Source organism: Talpa occidentalis, unplaced genomic scaffold (genome assembly GCF_014898055.3).
Source record: "Talpa occidentalis isolate TD23 unplaced genomic scaffold, MPIMG_talOcc4v2.1 talOcc4.4, whole genome shotgun sequence".
In the NCBI taxonomy this organism is placed as follows: Eukaryota; Metazoa; Chordata; class Mammalia; order Eulipotyphla; family Talpidae; genus Talpa; species Talpa occidentalis.
Genome location: NW_023604295.1, coordinates 4,389,074 through 4,405,464, shown reverse-complemented (window position 1 = coordinate 4,405,464; position 16,391 = coordinate 4,389,074). Strand labels below are relative to the sequence as shown.

The 16,391-nt window shown below is 37.8% G+C and overlaps 1 protein-coding gene across 8 annotated transcripts in view; it reads left to right on the top strand.

Annotated features, from left to right (window-relative positions):
* Positions 1 to 16,391, top strand: part of TTC3 (tetratricopeptide repeat domain 3) — a 106,840-nt gene that overhangs the window by 7,957 nt on the left and 82,492 nt on the right. For 4 of the 8 annotated variants that reach the window (XM_054700277.1, XM_037524956.2, XM_054700278.1 and 1 more), the window contains 9 exons: positions 3,810 to 3,964; positions 4,620 to 4,662; positions 5,303 to 5,453; positions 5,906 to 5,990; positions 6,793 to 6,846; positions 8,232 to 8,352; positions 10,411 to 10,496; positions 11,504 to 11,598; positions 12,738 to 12,800. The exons of 1 other annotated variant lie outside the window; for it this stretch is intronic. In XM_054700277.1, the coding sequence (XP_054556252.1) occupies positions 3,821 to 3,964; positions 4,620 to 4,662; positions 5,303 to 5,453; positions 5,906 to 5,990; positions 6,793 to 6,846; positions 8,232 to 8,352; positions 10,411 to 10,496; positions 11,504 to 11,598; positions 12,738 to 12,800 (842 nt within the window). In that variant the 5' untranslated portion in view covers positions 3,810 to 3,820. Of the gene's footprint in view, positions 1 to 3,809; positions 3,965 to 4,619; positions 4,663 to 5,302; positions 5,454 to 5,905; positions 5,991 to 6,792; positions 6,847 to 8,231; positions 8,353 to 10,410; positions 10,517 to 11,503; positions 11,599 to 12,737; positions 12,801 to 15,697; positions 15,731 to 16,391 lie in introns of those variants that run through there. 3 more of the 8 variants (XM_054700280.1, XM_054700281.1, XM_037524955.2) reach the window with 3 other exon arrangements.

Here is a 16,391-nt window from a genome sequence, read left to right as displayed (position 1 = left end):
CAGTATAGGTGGCAAGGATTTGTCAGTTTTCTATGTTAAGTAAAAGATTTGGGGAAACACTGAGCTAGGAAATCAGGATGAGCAGGGCACAGTGTACCATTTGGACTCAGTGCGCCTGAAAGCTAAACCTGTGGTGAACAAACAGAAAACTGCTGTCAAAAGGGTGTGGGCATAGTGCTCTGGGCTTACAGAGAAAGGTGCAGTAATGAACTTGGTGGTAGTGGGAAGAAGGAAATGCTTCCTGGAACCCATTATTAAGGACTGTAGGCATTATAGATGGTTGCAAAATAAGCTTTGTTTGGTAATGACAAGCAGATGAGGGTTGCTTCTGAGTTAGGTGTCATGGAGTAACTATAGAGAGAAAAGAAGCAACAGGTCACAGATGGCCTCCTATGCTATAGTAGGGAGTTTGGGCTTTATTATGAAGATAAGGGGACCCCCGTGAATAATTTTAAGTGGTATAATGTAATGGTCAGTTCTGGAGGGTGCCAAGATTGAAGGCAAGCCACCCCTTAGAAGACTGCCTGTTGAATTAGTTTAGAGGAGAAGGGGTGATGCAGCTGAGAAATGGCACTGGTCATGAAGTGGTGTGTGTGCTGATTTTAGATTCCTTCAGGGAGTGGAAATGGCAAGACTTTGTGGTCAGTTGGATAGGATTGTTGAAGGAGACTAGGGAGTCTAGACCCCAGATTTTTTGTTTGGCTAACCAGATGGCATGTAGACCATTCTCTAATAACAGACAAAAAGAAGAAAGTTTTGGGTTTTATTTGAGAAAAGGATGTTTGTTTTTGACTTACTAAATCTGAGAGGCTTGTGGGGCATCTTGATGAAGATCCGGTGGCATGAACAGTCACGAGATGCAGCCCACCCCCTGGAGAGGTTTGAGTCTTCAGCCATTTTTGCTGCAGTGCAGTATGAGATAATTTAAAGTAGTACATAAACACTTAAGGTTTCTTTACTCGTTAGGAATTTATGCTAATGTATATGAAAACATACATACATCAAACCTACGATACTGTGGATATTATCAATTGTCAAGTGAGCCCCATGAAAGAGAAATATAAGTAAAAATACATGTGATGTGTGAAAATGGCAACAGTCATGGTGAAGCTCTGCACATGGTGGAAGTTGAGAAAGTGCTGGTTTAAGCCCTGGGAGTGGTGGATAAGGTCACCCGGGGAGAGGGTAAGCGTGAGAAGAAAAAGAGAGTTGACGTTTGGGTGGCGGGGAATGGAGAAGAGGAGCCCACGGAGGTGGCTGAGGAAGAGCAGCCAGAAGAATAGGAGGAGAACCAGGAGAAGATGGTCTTTGGAGTCCAGATGAAGAGTTCTGAGGATGAGGAATGGTCAACAGTGTCAAGTAAGTTGTAAGCTGAAAAGTGCTCTTTGGACTTAGCAGTTAAGGTGGACCGTTTACCAGAAGCATCCAAATAGCGAATTAAAAAAAAAAAAAACTCATAACGTTGGAGGTAGCTGATGTTTATAGCTTTTCCTGTTATATATGTGTATGTAGAAATGTATTCAGTGACTAGCTAGATAGTATTGTGATTCCCTTTTGATATATGAGGAAACTGAAGCCCAGAGAGGTTAAGTAACTTCCCTAAAACTGAGGAAGTGGGAAAGCCAGGATTCAGGTCCAGGCGGTTTGGTTCCAGAGTCTGTGATCTGAGCTACAGTGCCACATCGCCTGTCTGGATAAAATAAAATAGAAAATAGAAATTATCCAACATCGTAATTCCAGTGCAGCTGGTGTAGGGCATGGTGTGGTGAGAACTGCCAGGTTGGGAATGACCAGCGTAAGGCACGCTCTCAGTCTCCTGGGTATGAGTGCGGTGACTGCATAGTGATAGATTCTGTGATGGTGACATGTGGGCTGTGAGACAGTTCTTGGCTCTCTCTGAGTGTATGCAAAAATTGTCAGACAAATGAGTTTCAAAGTATTTATATTTCCCAGGATGGTATATGTCCCATGTTATGTTCCGCACTTTGGGTGCTAAAATGTCTTCATAACTTTTCTAGTCGTTGTTCCATTTTGGAGTTAAATTCTCTATAATATTGTTCATCCACAATAGGCCAGTTGCCAGACATTCAAGATAACCAGTCTGTTATAAAAGGCCACTAGTGACCTTATTGAAAGCAGTTTCCTTTGAATGGTAGACCAGTGGTAGGAAACTTAAAGCGAATGCGAATGGGAGGAATTGCATGGGAGAAACGCAAGTGTTCTTAATGAGACGGAAAATGTCTGTGGAGAGAGACAGAGGGGATTCTTGGCTGTGGGCAGAGGAACTAGTCAGGGTCAGACCTGGGCAGTGATCTGAGGTGTGGCCTTGGAAAGGAAGGGCCTAGGTGAAGTCCATTGTTCAGTGGAGGAGGTCCTTACACTGCAAGGCTGGGGTTTTGAAGGGATTGTTTTCATGTGCCTTGATGTGCCTGAGATGATAGAATTTCGAGGAAAGAGGGAAAAACTTTGAACTAGTTTCTGTTGTTCTTAAACATGACAACATTCAAGAGGTAACCAGGTGGTAATGACAAGGAAGAGTAGGTAGAGTGAACTAAAGTAGATTCTCTGGATCAGAACCTGGCTTTGAATCCTTGGCTTGGTGACCTTGAACAATTCATTTCACTGTGAATTGTTTTCCTGTCTCCAGGGTGGAGGAGATGGTAATTGGAACTGTTAAGAATTGGTATGAGGATGATGCTTATAAATGCTTGGTGCAATACATGACAAATAGTAGAAATGTTTGCTAGGAAGGTTGTTATTCTTCACTGCTGATTTTGAGATTTTCATACAGCAAGTTGGGCATAATAAGAGGCTTAATTAAAGAAACAGATTTGTAGTTCAAGGACTGATGGTGGTCTTGCTTATGAAAAAAATGATGGGATGATAATGGTAAAGTAAGAAGGTATAAGAAACGGTGTTAATGATAGTTAATAGGAAAAGGAAGTCATCATGTAGACAAGAGTTAGAAGTTAAAACATGATGCATTTTTAGAGAGATGAAGGTTTTGTAGCTGTTCTGATAGTTACAAATCTTTACTATTGAACTTTCTTTAGGGAAAAAACCTTAGTCTGAAATTCCTTCCTTAACCTCTCTTTCCCCTCATTAAGTACTTTCTTTTTATAATGTGCTTATTCCCCACCGTTGCAAAATATCAGTGCTGACTGTTGTAGTGAGCGTGAGAGCCTGAGGAGTGGTGACAATCAGGCGGATGGAAGGTCTGGGTAAGGCTTGGGAAGTGAGATACACACATGCGGCATGGGTGGAACACCAGCAGCTGATAGGAAACTGTTGTCTTGATGGAGTCAGGATTTAGTTCTGGCCAGGAGGTAGAGAATGTCATAGAATTTGTGTGGTGAGATGGCATATTTCACGGGACAGTACAAACAGATGGGGTACAGGACAGCCGTGCGAAGATGTTCATTCAGCAGAACCTTTGAGGGTTTTCCATTACGAGGCACACGCAGTCATCAGTAGGTTTACCATTAGGAGGCACACGCAGTCATCAGTAGGTGCCCTTCATTATCGGCCATCTAAAGGAGATGTGTAAACAGATAATATTCAGAGTAGAATTGGTAATCTGTGAATCTCAGGGAAAGGAGAAATAGATTCAAACTGATCATTTGCAGAGACTCAGGGGATAAGATTAGCAGAATGAGGATGCAGACCTTGGACAACTTGACGTTCTCATTGGAGTTATTTCCTTGAGACTTGAATTCCAAGTATTTTTCTAACATGCCATAGAAGCCAGGGAAACTGCTTCTCATCTCAAATGATTTAATTACTGATTCAGGTTTGTGTTGTTCCCCTAGGATGGTACGCTATGGATGATTTTGCCCTGGGAGATTTCACTGTAGCAGATTATGCCTTGTTAGATGATGGCCGTTCCATGGACGATTGTGTGTTTGCTCCTGAATTTACATCCAGTGATTATGTTCGTGTGACTCAACTTTACTGTGATGGGGTGGTGAGTAGATTTGCCACTTTTCTGTTTTTAACATCGTGTTTTTGATTGAGATATGATTAGCATATAATGTTAAATCAGTTTTGGATAACCACACAGTAATTTGATATATGTATATATTGTGATTATCACAATAAATCAACATCTGTCACTAGACAGTTAAACTTTTTTTGTAATGAGAGCTTTTGTTTTGGTGATGGGATCTTTTAAGATTTACTTCTTAAAAGCTTTTAGATTTAGAGATGTCTGAGTAAAGATGTTTCTGTGATACATGCTTTTTTATAGGGAGACATACTTGCTTTTGAAAAAGTGATTTCAGAAGGGATAGTAAGCTCTCCGTCAACAAGAGTGCATGCCAGAGACCAGGTGATGGTGAAAGGTGGTTTTCTGACTAGAGATTTGGAAAACCAGTGAAAGCCACAGAAAGACTCAGGAAACTGAAAAAGACCTAAAGGCTCATTGATTGTACATAGATGATGTATTTAAAGGGTTTAAGTAAATGCACTGAAAAATTCTGGCTGATTACTGATAATCTCTATAGTAAAGTCAAGAACTGTTCTTTTGTATTTTATTTTTTTCTAATTCACTCGTGCACCATTACCCTCGCACCCTTTGTACTATACCAGGTACAAATCAAAAGCATTTTTTTCCTTTTTAGGGTATGCAGTATAAAGATTATATCCAAAGTGAGAGAAACTTAGGTGAGTACATTGGTATTTTAATTTGTTGAAAGATTATCAAAGACAATTCATCCACTTGCGTGAGCATAACAGACTTTCATCTCTTTTAAAATCTTTTCTTACTCTTCTTTCCCCCTATAAAGCAAAATCTTTGTAAAAACAGCTATAGCCAGGGCCTCCCTGGTGGCGCAGCAGTTGAGCGCTGGGTTGTGAAGCTGCCCGGAGCCTCTGCAGCGCCGGTTAGATCCCCGGCCGCCACCGGGCGATGGTCCCTCAAGGCACGCAGACCTCTCCTGCTGCCTGCTGCTCCCCTCAGCAGTGTACTTCAGTCCTTCTGCCTGCTCTGCTCCCCGCTCTGGCTCTGGTGAATTCTCTCACCCTCCCGTGCTTCTGACTGTACCCGGTGCTTGTATAAATAAATAAATAAATAAACCTTTCAAAAACAAAAAAACAAAAGTACTGGCTCAAAATCATTTAAAAAAAAAAACAAAACAGCTATAGACAGCATTTAAATATTCGTAATGACTAATGGGCTAAAATACTTCATCCATTCATTTCTTGTTTCTATATCCATTGTTCCTTTTTTCCCATTTAACAGTGTTAATTCATTCCAAAATGAAGCACAAAGTAGTAATTAAAACCTTTTTTTTTTTTAATTAAGAATTTGACATCTGCAATATGTGGTGCAGTAAGCCAATTTCTGTCTTGCAAGATTACTGTGATGCTATTAAAATATACATCTTCTGGCCACTTCTGTTTCAACGTCAACACAGTTCTATAATATCACGGTTGCACCCCTGTGTGGAGGCCAGGTAAATTATTACGTGTTATTAATTTTGTATGAACAGTGATAAGCATGTTACTCAGTACTGAGGAATGCAAGTACAGTAGAAGACTCATATCTCATTCTTGTAAATTGTTCAACTGGTCTCTTGTATGGTAGGGTGGAAAAGTTAATATTTGGGATTTGGATATGAATGATTATAGTAATATAGTGAATGAAACTGAAGAGCATTAAGCTGGTAGATTTGAAGCTAAGAAAGGAAAATGTAAAATGCTTGTTTATAAATGTCAACATTATATTTTATAATTGAGAGAAAGATACAGTATTTTATCCACTTAATATGCAACTTGTTACCTGGAGTGAAGAAACAGATATCTTTTTTTTTTTTTTTCATGTAACTATAACATATTGAAGTGTAAAGTTTAATGAATATTTTTATATGAGAATCTAATCTTCTAAAAAATAAATCTGTCTTTTAAGCAATCATGCTTCTGAGATAAGTTTGAAAAAATTACAACATCTTGAGTTGATGGAAGATATTGTGGATTTGGCAAAGAAAGTTGTGGTAAGTTAAATATGGTCCCCGTACCCCCCATTTAAAGAATAGAAATACTTGTATGGTGTCAGACCCATGTTATTTATTGTGGTTAACAGATAATAGTTTTAATTTTTATTAACTTGAGATTCTGTTCTCTATGAGTATGTGCTATATATTTGAGAGATCAGGTTGTGTAACATAATGAGAAACAGGCTAGAAATTGGGATTTGTCACAAGTGTGCTCCTGGTTCAGAGAAGCTTTTGTCACTGGTTCAGTAGGTGATGAGTTTTTTCTTATAAAATCACGTCACTATTGTCACCACCTCCAGAGGTGTTTTTTCTTTGGGGTAAACTTGATCATGTCAGTTTTGAGGAGGTTTCCTTGTCTACAGAGTTCTTTTTATATTATTTTCTTAAAAGCATTTTGATGGTTTTTCTTACTTCATTTGGTTTTGGAAGTGATCATCTTGATTCTATTCTCATTGCAAGCTAAAATTTAGAAAGGGCACCCTGATCGTTATTTCCTGCTGATAATCCTTTACAGTAACTTGTATCAGCCAGTGGACTTTTATTCAAAAGCCTAGATGTAATGTACTTAAAATTCATACACCTGAAAGTTATGCTCAGTCATTTTATTGCTATAACCCATTGTAAGACTTTCTACATTTTTGTTTTAGGGTCCTTAAGAGGTAGATAGGGAACACAGGTGCTTGTGGGAAGTGGACTGCTGTACACATCAAGTACAGGATTTTTTTTTGTCCACTGGGAATTCAAGTATAACTGACTGAATAAGGAGAAATATGTGTTTTGTTCTTTTTTTGTTTTGCAGAATGATCCATTCTTTATTGGAGGCTTATTGAGAATTGGTTATAAAATAGAAAATGTAAGTGTTAAGCTTGGAATCCCAGCACAACCCTATGAATACATGGCACACCTCCAGACCTCCAGAGGCTTGTGAATGATTATAGACCTGGAAGTTTGGTCTGTGACCTGGCCAGAAGCTGCCCTGTGTAGCTTGTATTGGATTCACATAGTCTGTTTTTGAGATTTATTTATTTATGCATACAGGAACTGAGTTGTAGGCCAGAGGTGCGGGGGGTGGTGGGGGTGAGAGGATTCACCTGAGACAGAATGGGGAGCAGAACAGGCGATTGACTGAAATACACTGCTGAGGGGCGCAGCGGGGAGACAGGAGAGATCTGCTGAGCCATGTGGGTCAGCTCCCTGGCTGGGGATCAAATTTTTGTTGCAGTGGCTGCTGATAGCTTCAGAGTGCTGAGACTTAATCCCTTGTGCCACCAGGGAGGCCCCCACATAGTCTGTGTTTTTAATACAGTATTTGGTAGTATTGGTTTATATGTTTTGCTTAAACTACCTCTTTATTTTTGGAGTCTTCATCATTTCTCACACCTCCTCCCACCCTCCCCTATCCCCTGCGAATGAAATCACTGTTTCCCTGGTATGAACATTTTTGATTACTAATCTGCAGACACAGTGAGTCCACAGTGTCATCATTGATAAGTTCTTGGAAACTGCAGTTTTGAGCAAAGCGACATGTAATGAAAGCAGGTCCTGGTTCATTCAGTGTGGACTGGGATTTATTTTCTTGTCAGTATTACAACAAAATAACATTGAATGGAACAAAATTATTCAAGGACCTGCTGTGCATCAATAAACCAGTTTTTAATGCCACTCATGAAATTTGACACTAATATTGATGATGAATTTCCAGTCACTTCAGACACTAGAAGTATGTCTATGAACTCTTGACTCGACATTAAAGTCATTGCATTGAGTGCTTATTTGTCCAGCCATTCCTGTCTCTTTTATCTCCTTATTTTATTTGCCACAGACCATTTAAAGTACCCAGTCCCTTTGAATGAACCTTAAGGCTGAAAGTCCTAGTTGAGGTGAGATCTGAAACCCCTTGTGCATGTTGTATTATTGCACTTTTCTGCTTCAGAAAAGCAGGGCAGCTTCTGGCCAGGTCATAAACCTCAACTTGCAGGTCTGTAATCATTCAGAAGCCTCTGGAGGTCTGAGGGTAGTCTGAGGTCACCAGAAGGTATATAACATATGTGAGTTCCCAGTATCTTTTAACTTGTATGTTGGGGTCTCACTATCCAGGTTTCATGTGGTAGTAACAAAAGGAGCTTGTACAAGTTTTATGCTCAGAATCTGAAATACTACATAAGATAAATTTATAATGCCACTGTAAACTTAGAAATAATACCCAGATAACATTCCTCACTCCCCTTTTTAAAACAGAAAATCTTGGCAATGGAAGAAGCTTTGAATTGGGTGAAATACACAGGCGATGTAACAATTCTACCTAAATTAGGAGCGGTTGACAATTGTTGGCCTATGTTAAGTATTTTCTTTACAGAATGTAAGTACAAATGTTTTAAATTGTTATTGAGCTCAGTTTTTTTAGGAAAATGGAGTGTGTAGTTATGTGATCTGTTTATTTTTCTTATGGCTTTAAATAGTGTTTTCCTCTTGTGATTAAGAGAAAGAACTTAACCTTGTAGTTAGGTGTATTTTGTATGTCCTCTTTCAGTGAGTTCTGTGATGTAATACTTTTTAAAACCCTACCAATGGAATGTCATCAATTACTGTATATAATGCCCAAAGAAAGATCATAACTGGGGCTCATGTATTCTTATTCTTTTTTTTTTTTTTTTAATATTTTGTTATTGTGACACAAGAGCTTCTCTCTCTCTCTTTTTTGCATAAATAAATAAATCTTTTTAAAAAATTAAGGTTTATTTATTTATACAAGCACTGGTGTATAGGCCAGAGGCACGAGATGGTGAGAGAATTCACCAGAGACAGAGTAGGGAGCAGAACAGGCAGAAGGACCGAAATACACTGCTGAGGGGAGCAGTGGACAAGACAGGAGAGGTCTTTTGCACCATGTGGGACTCTCCCTGACTGTCTGGGAATCGAACCGGCGCTGCAGAGGCTGTGGACAGCTTCACAGCGCTGCGCTTAACCCGCTGTGCCACCGGGGAGGACCCCGGTATTCTCATGTATTCTCATTCTTAAGAGAAATAAGTAACAAACTAAGATTATAATTTTTATTTCCTTGATTAAGTTGTTATTCCTATGAATAAATTTATGGTGCATAATTCTTATGATGAAACTGCATTATATATTTTTTTACTTTGTAAAATATTTTTCCTTAAAGCATTTAAATATTAGTATTTTTGTAATGTAGGTATAGGAAACTTAATACAGTAAATACTTGACTCTTCAGTAGATGATGACCAATATTTGCCAACTCTCCCAAGAAGAGGGCAAATATGGAAAGCAGCTATGCTCACACTATACCACCAGTGCTAACTGAAGTGAAGAGGGCAAATTTTGAACTGGTGACCTAGATGTTAGTGGAAAATTACGCATAGACAAGAAGACAGATTTTTCTGGCCTGTTTATTAGACACTGGAGGTAGTTCTCTTTGTTGTCCTGGAGACTTTTACTTATAGACTAGGTCTTACCGTGGAAGTAGAGGAGCAATTTATAACATTGGGCAACCCTGTGGGCTCATTTCTGACATTCTGTCTTTATAATAACGCTGCAATGTAGCTATTAATGTTCATGTTTTAGAAACACAGAAACATCACTTGATGTAAAACTACATCTATTGTAGCAAATAGTAGAACCTAGACTAGAAGTCGGTCTCTGATCTCAAAGCTCAGATTTTCATTTTGTAATCTGCCTCTGTCCCAGTATTGCTTTCTCTATTTAATGACCTCCCCTTAACCACAGTTTTATTGTAATAAAATTATTATTAATCACTTTTAGAAAATCTTTTATGGAAAAGCTTAAAATACAGAAAAAGAGGGTTGGTAGGCTTTGACCTAAATTTTGGTTAATATTCTGACGCATTTTAATTTGCCTATTAAATTTTTATGAGACTATTACTTCAGATAACATCTCAATATAGCATTTTACTCATGAGTCACATGTTGAATTAAGACATTTTAAATTCTTCATTTGTTATAAAACTTTTAGAAAGACATTTTCTAGGCTTTTGTTTTCAGACATTTGCCTTGAACATCATGCCAGGTACATCATAGGTGCTCAGTAATGTTTGTTGAATTAACTTGCGTAGTCAGGAAGCCTCTTTAGCGTGTGTTATGATGGGTCACTTGTAACTGTAGTTAGAACTAATGTGATGATAAATAAGTGGTTGTTTTAATACTAGACATAAAACAGATTAGGTTCATAACAAACAATGAATCTAATGTTTTTGGAAATACTGTAAAATATTGTTTGTTTTTAAATACATTATTTGATACACATAAAACATAATAATAAATGTGTTATTTGGATGGTATGAACTTTATGGACTCAACCTAACTTAAATTAGATGAAAACCAATACCAATTTGTTTTTTTTTTAAACAAATGTTTTCTCACTCTCTCCTAAAAATAAAATTTAGATAAGTATCACATAACTAAAGTTGTAACAGAAAACTGCAATTTGCTTGAAGAATTTAAAACTCAAAATTGTGCGGAATGTATAGAGGTGAGAATAAATATTTACTTGTAAGTATATTTTAAAATTTGCTTTATTAATATTGATACCCAGAGGAAGTTCAGTAAACTGATCTGACAACATACAGAAAATACTGTAAAATGCAGTAGCAATTTTGAAGGGAAATTTTAATAAATTTTCATCAGAATATTATGTTTTTGGAAGAGGAAAACAGCAAGATGAAAATTTTCTGATTTTATAGAATGTAAAACCAGGTACTTGAAATTGAAATTTGATTTTTTTTTTTTAACTAAGGTACTTCTAATTAGTTGAGAAAATGTTTTTCTTTGGCAACAGCTTTATTGAAAGGTAAATCACATGCCATAGAATTCTTCATAGGAAATGTGATTTTATCTAAAATTTTAGAAAAGATTTAGGAAAATATTTAATGCTTTATTTAATTTTCTAATTAAAGCCATTGATATAATCCAGTTTCTTAATTTATTTTGAAAATTTGAGTTTGAAGTGAAAAGTCAGCTATCTCTGTAGTATCTTCGATTTCATACATTTTCCTGCTAACTTTGTTCCCTCATTTTTGTAATTAACCAGCACAGCCTACATGTTACTAGTTTACAGATTGTTTTTTAAGCGCTGAGGTTTATTGATTAATGTCACATTCTAACCTAAAATTAAAATTCTGCCTCACATCAATTCTTAATAAGAATGGCAGACTTAATAATAGATGTCTAAAAAGTGATTCTGCAAATAATGTACACAAGGGGATAAATTGTTAGTTGGTTTCACAATGTGGTGCTTTTGTTCACCTCTTAATATTCCTTTAACAAAGTTAGCATTGAGTCATTAGAGACAGTTCTTTAAAAGAAAAAGAGCTATATATCCCCAACTATTGGGGATCGTGGTCTCATTTTCTATATAAATAATCCCTCAAGTTGTTTCTGATATAAAAGATAGAAACCCAGAGCCACTTTTTGTAGGTATTGGGATTCTTGATTCACTTTGGAGATAATTGATGGATCTTTTTAACCTTGGTTTCTCAGCAAGGAGAACTAATGAAAATGAAAGGAAATGAAGAATTTTCCAGAGAAAGATTTGATATAGCTATTATCTATTACACCAGAGCCATTGAATATAGGTAAGAGAAAATAAAATGACGGGATCTTTTTTATGTGGCAAATCAGCTTAGAATACCTGTCAGGAGACATAAAAGCATGATAAGGAATTGGAGAATATTTTCAGCTTGCTATGTACAAAAGATTTTCTTACCTTTAGATTTCAGAAGTATTAGAGATGGCCTGTGCAGATGAACTTAATCAAGAGTAGTGTGACTCACACAAGCCTGGCAAAATTGTGAGCTTGATTCTACCCTGCCCCATTTTCTTTCAGGCTTTCCAGTAAAGAGTCATCGCTCTTTCTTGTTCTCATTTTACCTTCCACTAATTCCTTCCAAGATATTAACTGGTCATAGAGAGTTAGTTATTAATATTTAAGATGCCATCCATTCAGGAGTTTTGCTTCTTAAGAGAGAACTTTTAAAGGCTAATATTTGGAATTGTTGAGAGCGCGCACGTGCTCTCTCTGCCTCATCATTTCTTGACTCAGCAGCTAGAATTTTGTAGCATTTCTGCAGTGTGCCTCACACTTGGCTCCTGCGGGCGTCTTAGCTAGGCCGCCTCATCCCGCAGTGGTCCTCAGAGGGCGCGCTCAGACAGCTGCTCTCTCCTCCCTTGCCCGCTGCACTGGGACCAAGTGCACGAAGGTACACAGCACATCTGAACAGTTACTGCTCTGTTCTTCTGAGGAAGAGGAGGAGGAAAGGGGGGACTTGAGCTCCACCACACGTAGATAAAACTAAAAAGGGCAGCATTTGAAATGAAACTATTTAAAGTACTGGTGCAGTTTACAGATTTCTTTTGTCTGAATTCTTTGTCAAGGTGGTACTAGTCTAAATAGTTCTGTCCTCTGTAGTTATAGCATATTTTGTAATTTACTGACTTTTTCATTTCTCATTTGTTCCTCACAACAACCCTATGAGCTAGTCAGAAAAAGAACTGTCTTCACTTTGAATTCAGGGAAATTCAGGTGGATTTGAACAGACTCTCTTTGGTGGGAAGTGAGGGAATTGATATTAAGCCAGTTGGAACTGCAAACCTATATTCCTCCTACTCTGTGGGAAGTAGTTTGAAAATTTTTTGGCTCTGTTTTCTGTGTGATTTTTTTTTTCTTGTGTATGTAATTTGCTTTACTGACTAATAAATATTATTTGTCTTAAAGACCTGAAAATCACCTTCTTTATGGTAACCGAGCTCTTTGTTTTCTTCGCACTGGCCAGTTTAGGTAAGTTCCTTAAAGTACTACAATCTCTGAACTATTAAGCTAAATACCCATTTTGGGGAACTATTTCTGTTTTGCAGGTATGCAGGATATCACTCAGGAGTTCTTTGGCAGAAATAGTTAAAAGAGGTCTCTGTAGGCTTTATATATAGCAACACAGCATCCATTCTGATTGAGTGCATAGCATGTTGATGCATTGTTTTAAGTGCTTTATGTTTTTTAATTTTCACAACACCTTAGTAAGTAGGTAATGTTATTCTTCACATTTCCATTTGGATAAACTCATACCATTAATAAGTGGTGATGTCAGGATTTGAACACAGATCATACCTGATGATGTCAAAATCAGTGTTTATAACACCTACAATATACCACCTTCTTTTGCTCTATTTAGTTCTGGAACAATTTTTCCCATACAGATAGACTTTTTTTCTATCTTGGAATGAAAAAATTAAGCATACTTTCTTTGTAACTGAAAGAAAGCAAGGAAATTTCATGGTGCAACTATGAGTAAAATCATAATTCTTAGTTTCTTATATTGGATTTGAACTGAGATTTTATTTATTAGTTGAGAAGGATTGCACCATGATTTTGTGTACCTCAGTTTAAAAAATCTTAGTACATAAATTACAAGCATTGATAGTAAGCAGTGTAGACTGTTGCATTTAATTATGCATGCTTTTTGTAAGAAGGGTTTAAGATAGCTTCAAGAATATGACTTCTCATAGAAGAATATTAAAAATAAAACAAATAACCAAGTTAGAGCTGGGAATCCTTTGAATAAAGTGGTGTAGATGTGTTATTAGTTATAGTTCACTTGCATTTGATCTTTCTGTTACACAAAATAAAAAAAGAAGACTTGACAAGTTACTTAATTCTCACTGTCCATGAAGAAAGAGACTGCCAGTTGATCAGGTGAAACAGCAGTGGTGCTTTCCTGGGGTTTAGTTCTGGAAGAAAGTTTCTCTATGGCTACAAGTGCCAGGAAGTGAGTGATGGCGTAGAGGAGAACCTCAGCAACATTCCTGAAAGTGTAGTTGGGGTTTTACAAATGATTTTTTGTGTGAAGTGTCTCATGAGTGCAGAGAGTCTTACCAGTTGTTTGTCAGTGAAAATACTTCTGCTGGGATGTGAATGGGTGGGACTGGGGAAGATAGTGTATCCAAGTATATAGCTTTAAAAATAACATTATGTTTTTCTTTTATTATAAACAGAACACATTCTCATGGTAGAAAATTTGGAAAATACAAGAGTTTAAAAAGAAGAAAATAACAATCACCAGTAATCCAACCACCTCGGAGAATACCGCTGTATTAACGTTATGCAGCTTTTAGGTGGCTTAAGCCGTGGATAAACCGAGGCTATCTAGACTAGAGGAATGGATGGGCTTGACACAGTCTTCCATCAATACCACTGTCCTCAACTGTCCTGACAAGAAATGAGCTGCAAATGTTTTTAGGTTATTACCTCTGGCTAGGTCCAGAATTGCAGATATCCTGTGCTGTTGAAAAGTGAATCTGTATGTTTTCAAGATGAATAGGTTGGCAACTTGTATCCGAACCCTTGATTGGGCGGAAGGTCATGCACTCTGCGTAGGGGATCTCTGAGAGCTGAGGGGCGGACCAGGTTGTGTCTGTCCTCTTGTCTGAGCGTTGAATGCTAGACACTCTAGGATGACTGCCTCAAACTCCACTGTAAAGGAGGTGTATCAGAGTAGAAATACTGAAGCCAGTAGCCTGGTGAGGTAGAGGTCAAGCGCAGGGCTGTGCATCGCATCCTCTGCTTCCTTCCCGATGCTCTCGCTTGAGGCGCAGCACTTATTATTAGAGGCAGGTCAGCAACTTTTCTTTTTTAGGTCATTGTTACGTATCGGATACCTGTTAATGTCAGAAGCATTATGCCTCACTAGTGCTGCTAGTGTTTCCCTCCTCCTCACACAGTGTGTATGTGACTTGCTTAGTAATGGAGGGACACTGTTTTCTGAGTCCACGGTATATGTAATAACTCCTGGTCAAGTGAGTAGATAATGGGCTTCAGTAACGAACATGTTGCCACTAATTGAGAAGTATTATTGACTCAGGAGGACCCATGCCCTCTTTAACTGTGTTACCAAGGTGGACATGTTTTGAAACTCTCACATCAGAAGGTTGATGTTCTGTTGCAGAAATCTGCCTGAGCAGCTGGGGTCCAGCATCCAGCCTTCTTATATTTGGGCAAGGATGCACTCTTTGCTGTTCCTCAAGGCCAGACTTTGTCTGCCATTGTAAGAATCAAGATGTTCAAAGAACAGAAAAGTAAATTTTCAGTTGGTCCTATAAAAGAGAAAAGAATAAGAGGATAGAGTTATGAATGCTAGAACTTCTGAAATAGTTTAATCCTAAAAGATTAGGAAACATAAATTGTAACATTAAAAGAAACATTGAATTAAAAAATATACCTTTGGTAAGAATAATAAAAAATAACATCACAGTTTCTTACAACCTGGCTGGCGCTGTTCTGAGCACTTTACAAGTGCTGACTCAAAGCTCTCACAACTCTGTGAAATAGGTGCTGCTGTCTCTTTACAGATGAGGAAACAGGCATGGGTAGGGTGAACAGAGTGTCCATGGACACTTGGTAGGTGTGATGAAGCTAGAATTTAAACCCAGATATGGAGTAGCTACTATTAATCACCATGGAAAAGTGGTGATGGAATCAAAGGGTAATGTGAGAGTTGGGGCTAAAATAAATGGTCCAGTAAACATAATTGGTCAGTAAACATAATTATCCTTACAGGACATGCAGATTAAAACCTATGAGTCTCTTCAGATTGGCAAAAATTTTACAGTCTCATAACACCAAGTGTTTGAGAGGATGTGGAACAAATGAAACATTCATACTCGGCTGGAGAAAGTGTAAATTGGCGCAGTCACATTGGAGAGCAATTTGGCAAGGTGAAGATGTCATTCTCTGCAGCTCTTCTAGGCTCTCACCCTCCAAACTCCCGCATGTGTACTCACGAAGATGTGTAAAAGCCTTCGTTGTAGCGTTGCTTGTGAGAGTAAAGAAATGGAAGCAACCCAAATGTCCATCAGTAGGGAATGGATAAATAAATCATGGTATATTCAGACAATGGAATTCTGTGTAGCAATTACAATGAATGCTATGCTGAGTGAAAAAGCAAGTTGCAGAATGTTTTGTATGGTGTGATGTCATTTATATAATGTTCAAAAATATGCAAAATGATATGCATAGCCATAATACATAGTATGTATTAAAAATGTTTTTAAAATGCATGAGCATGTTTAACACTAGGGATGTGGCTGTCTGGGGAGGAAAAGGAGAACGAACTGGAGAAGGGAGAGGTGGTGTGTGCACAGTGGATGTCAACTGTCACGAACTCTGGAAAAGATCTGAAGTAAATTTGGCAAAATGTTAAGATTTTGTTAAGGTGGTCCCTGGGTGTTCATTATGATGTTATATTCTGTGCTTTTATGTAAAATTGAGATGTTTGATAAAAGGTGACACATTGTAATTAAATACTAACTATCAAGGATAAATGTAATCTTGAAAAGAGAAATATAAGTATTTTGAGACTAATGGTGGGGAACCTGA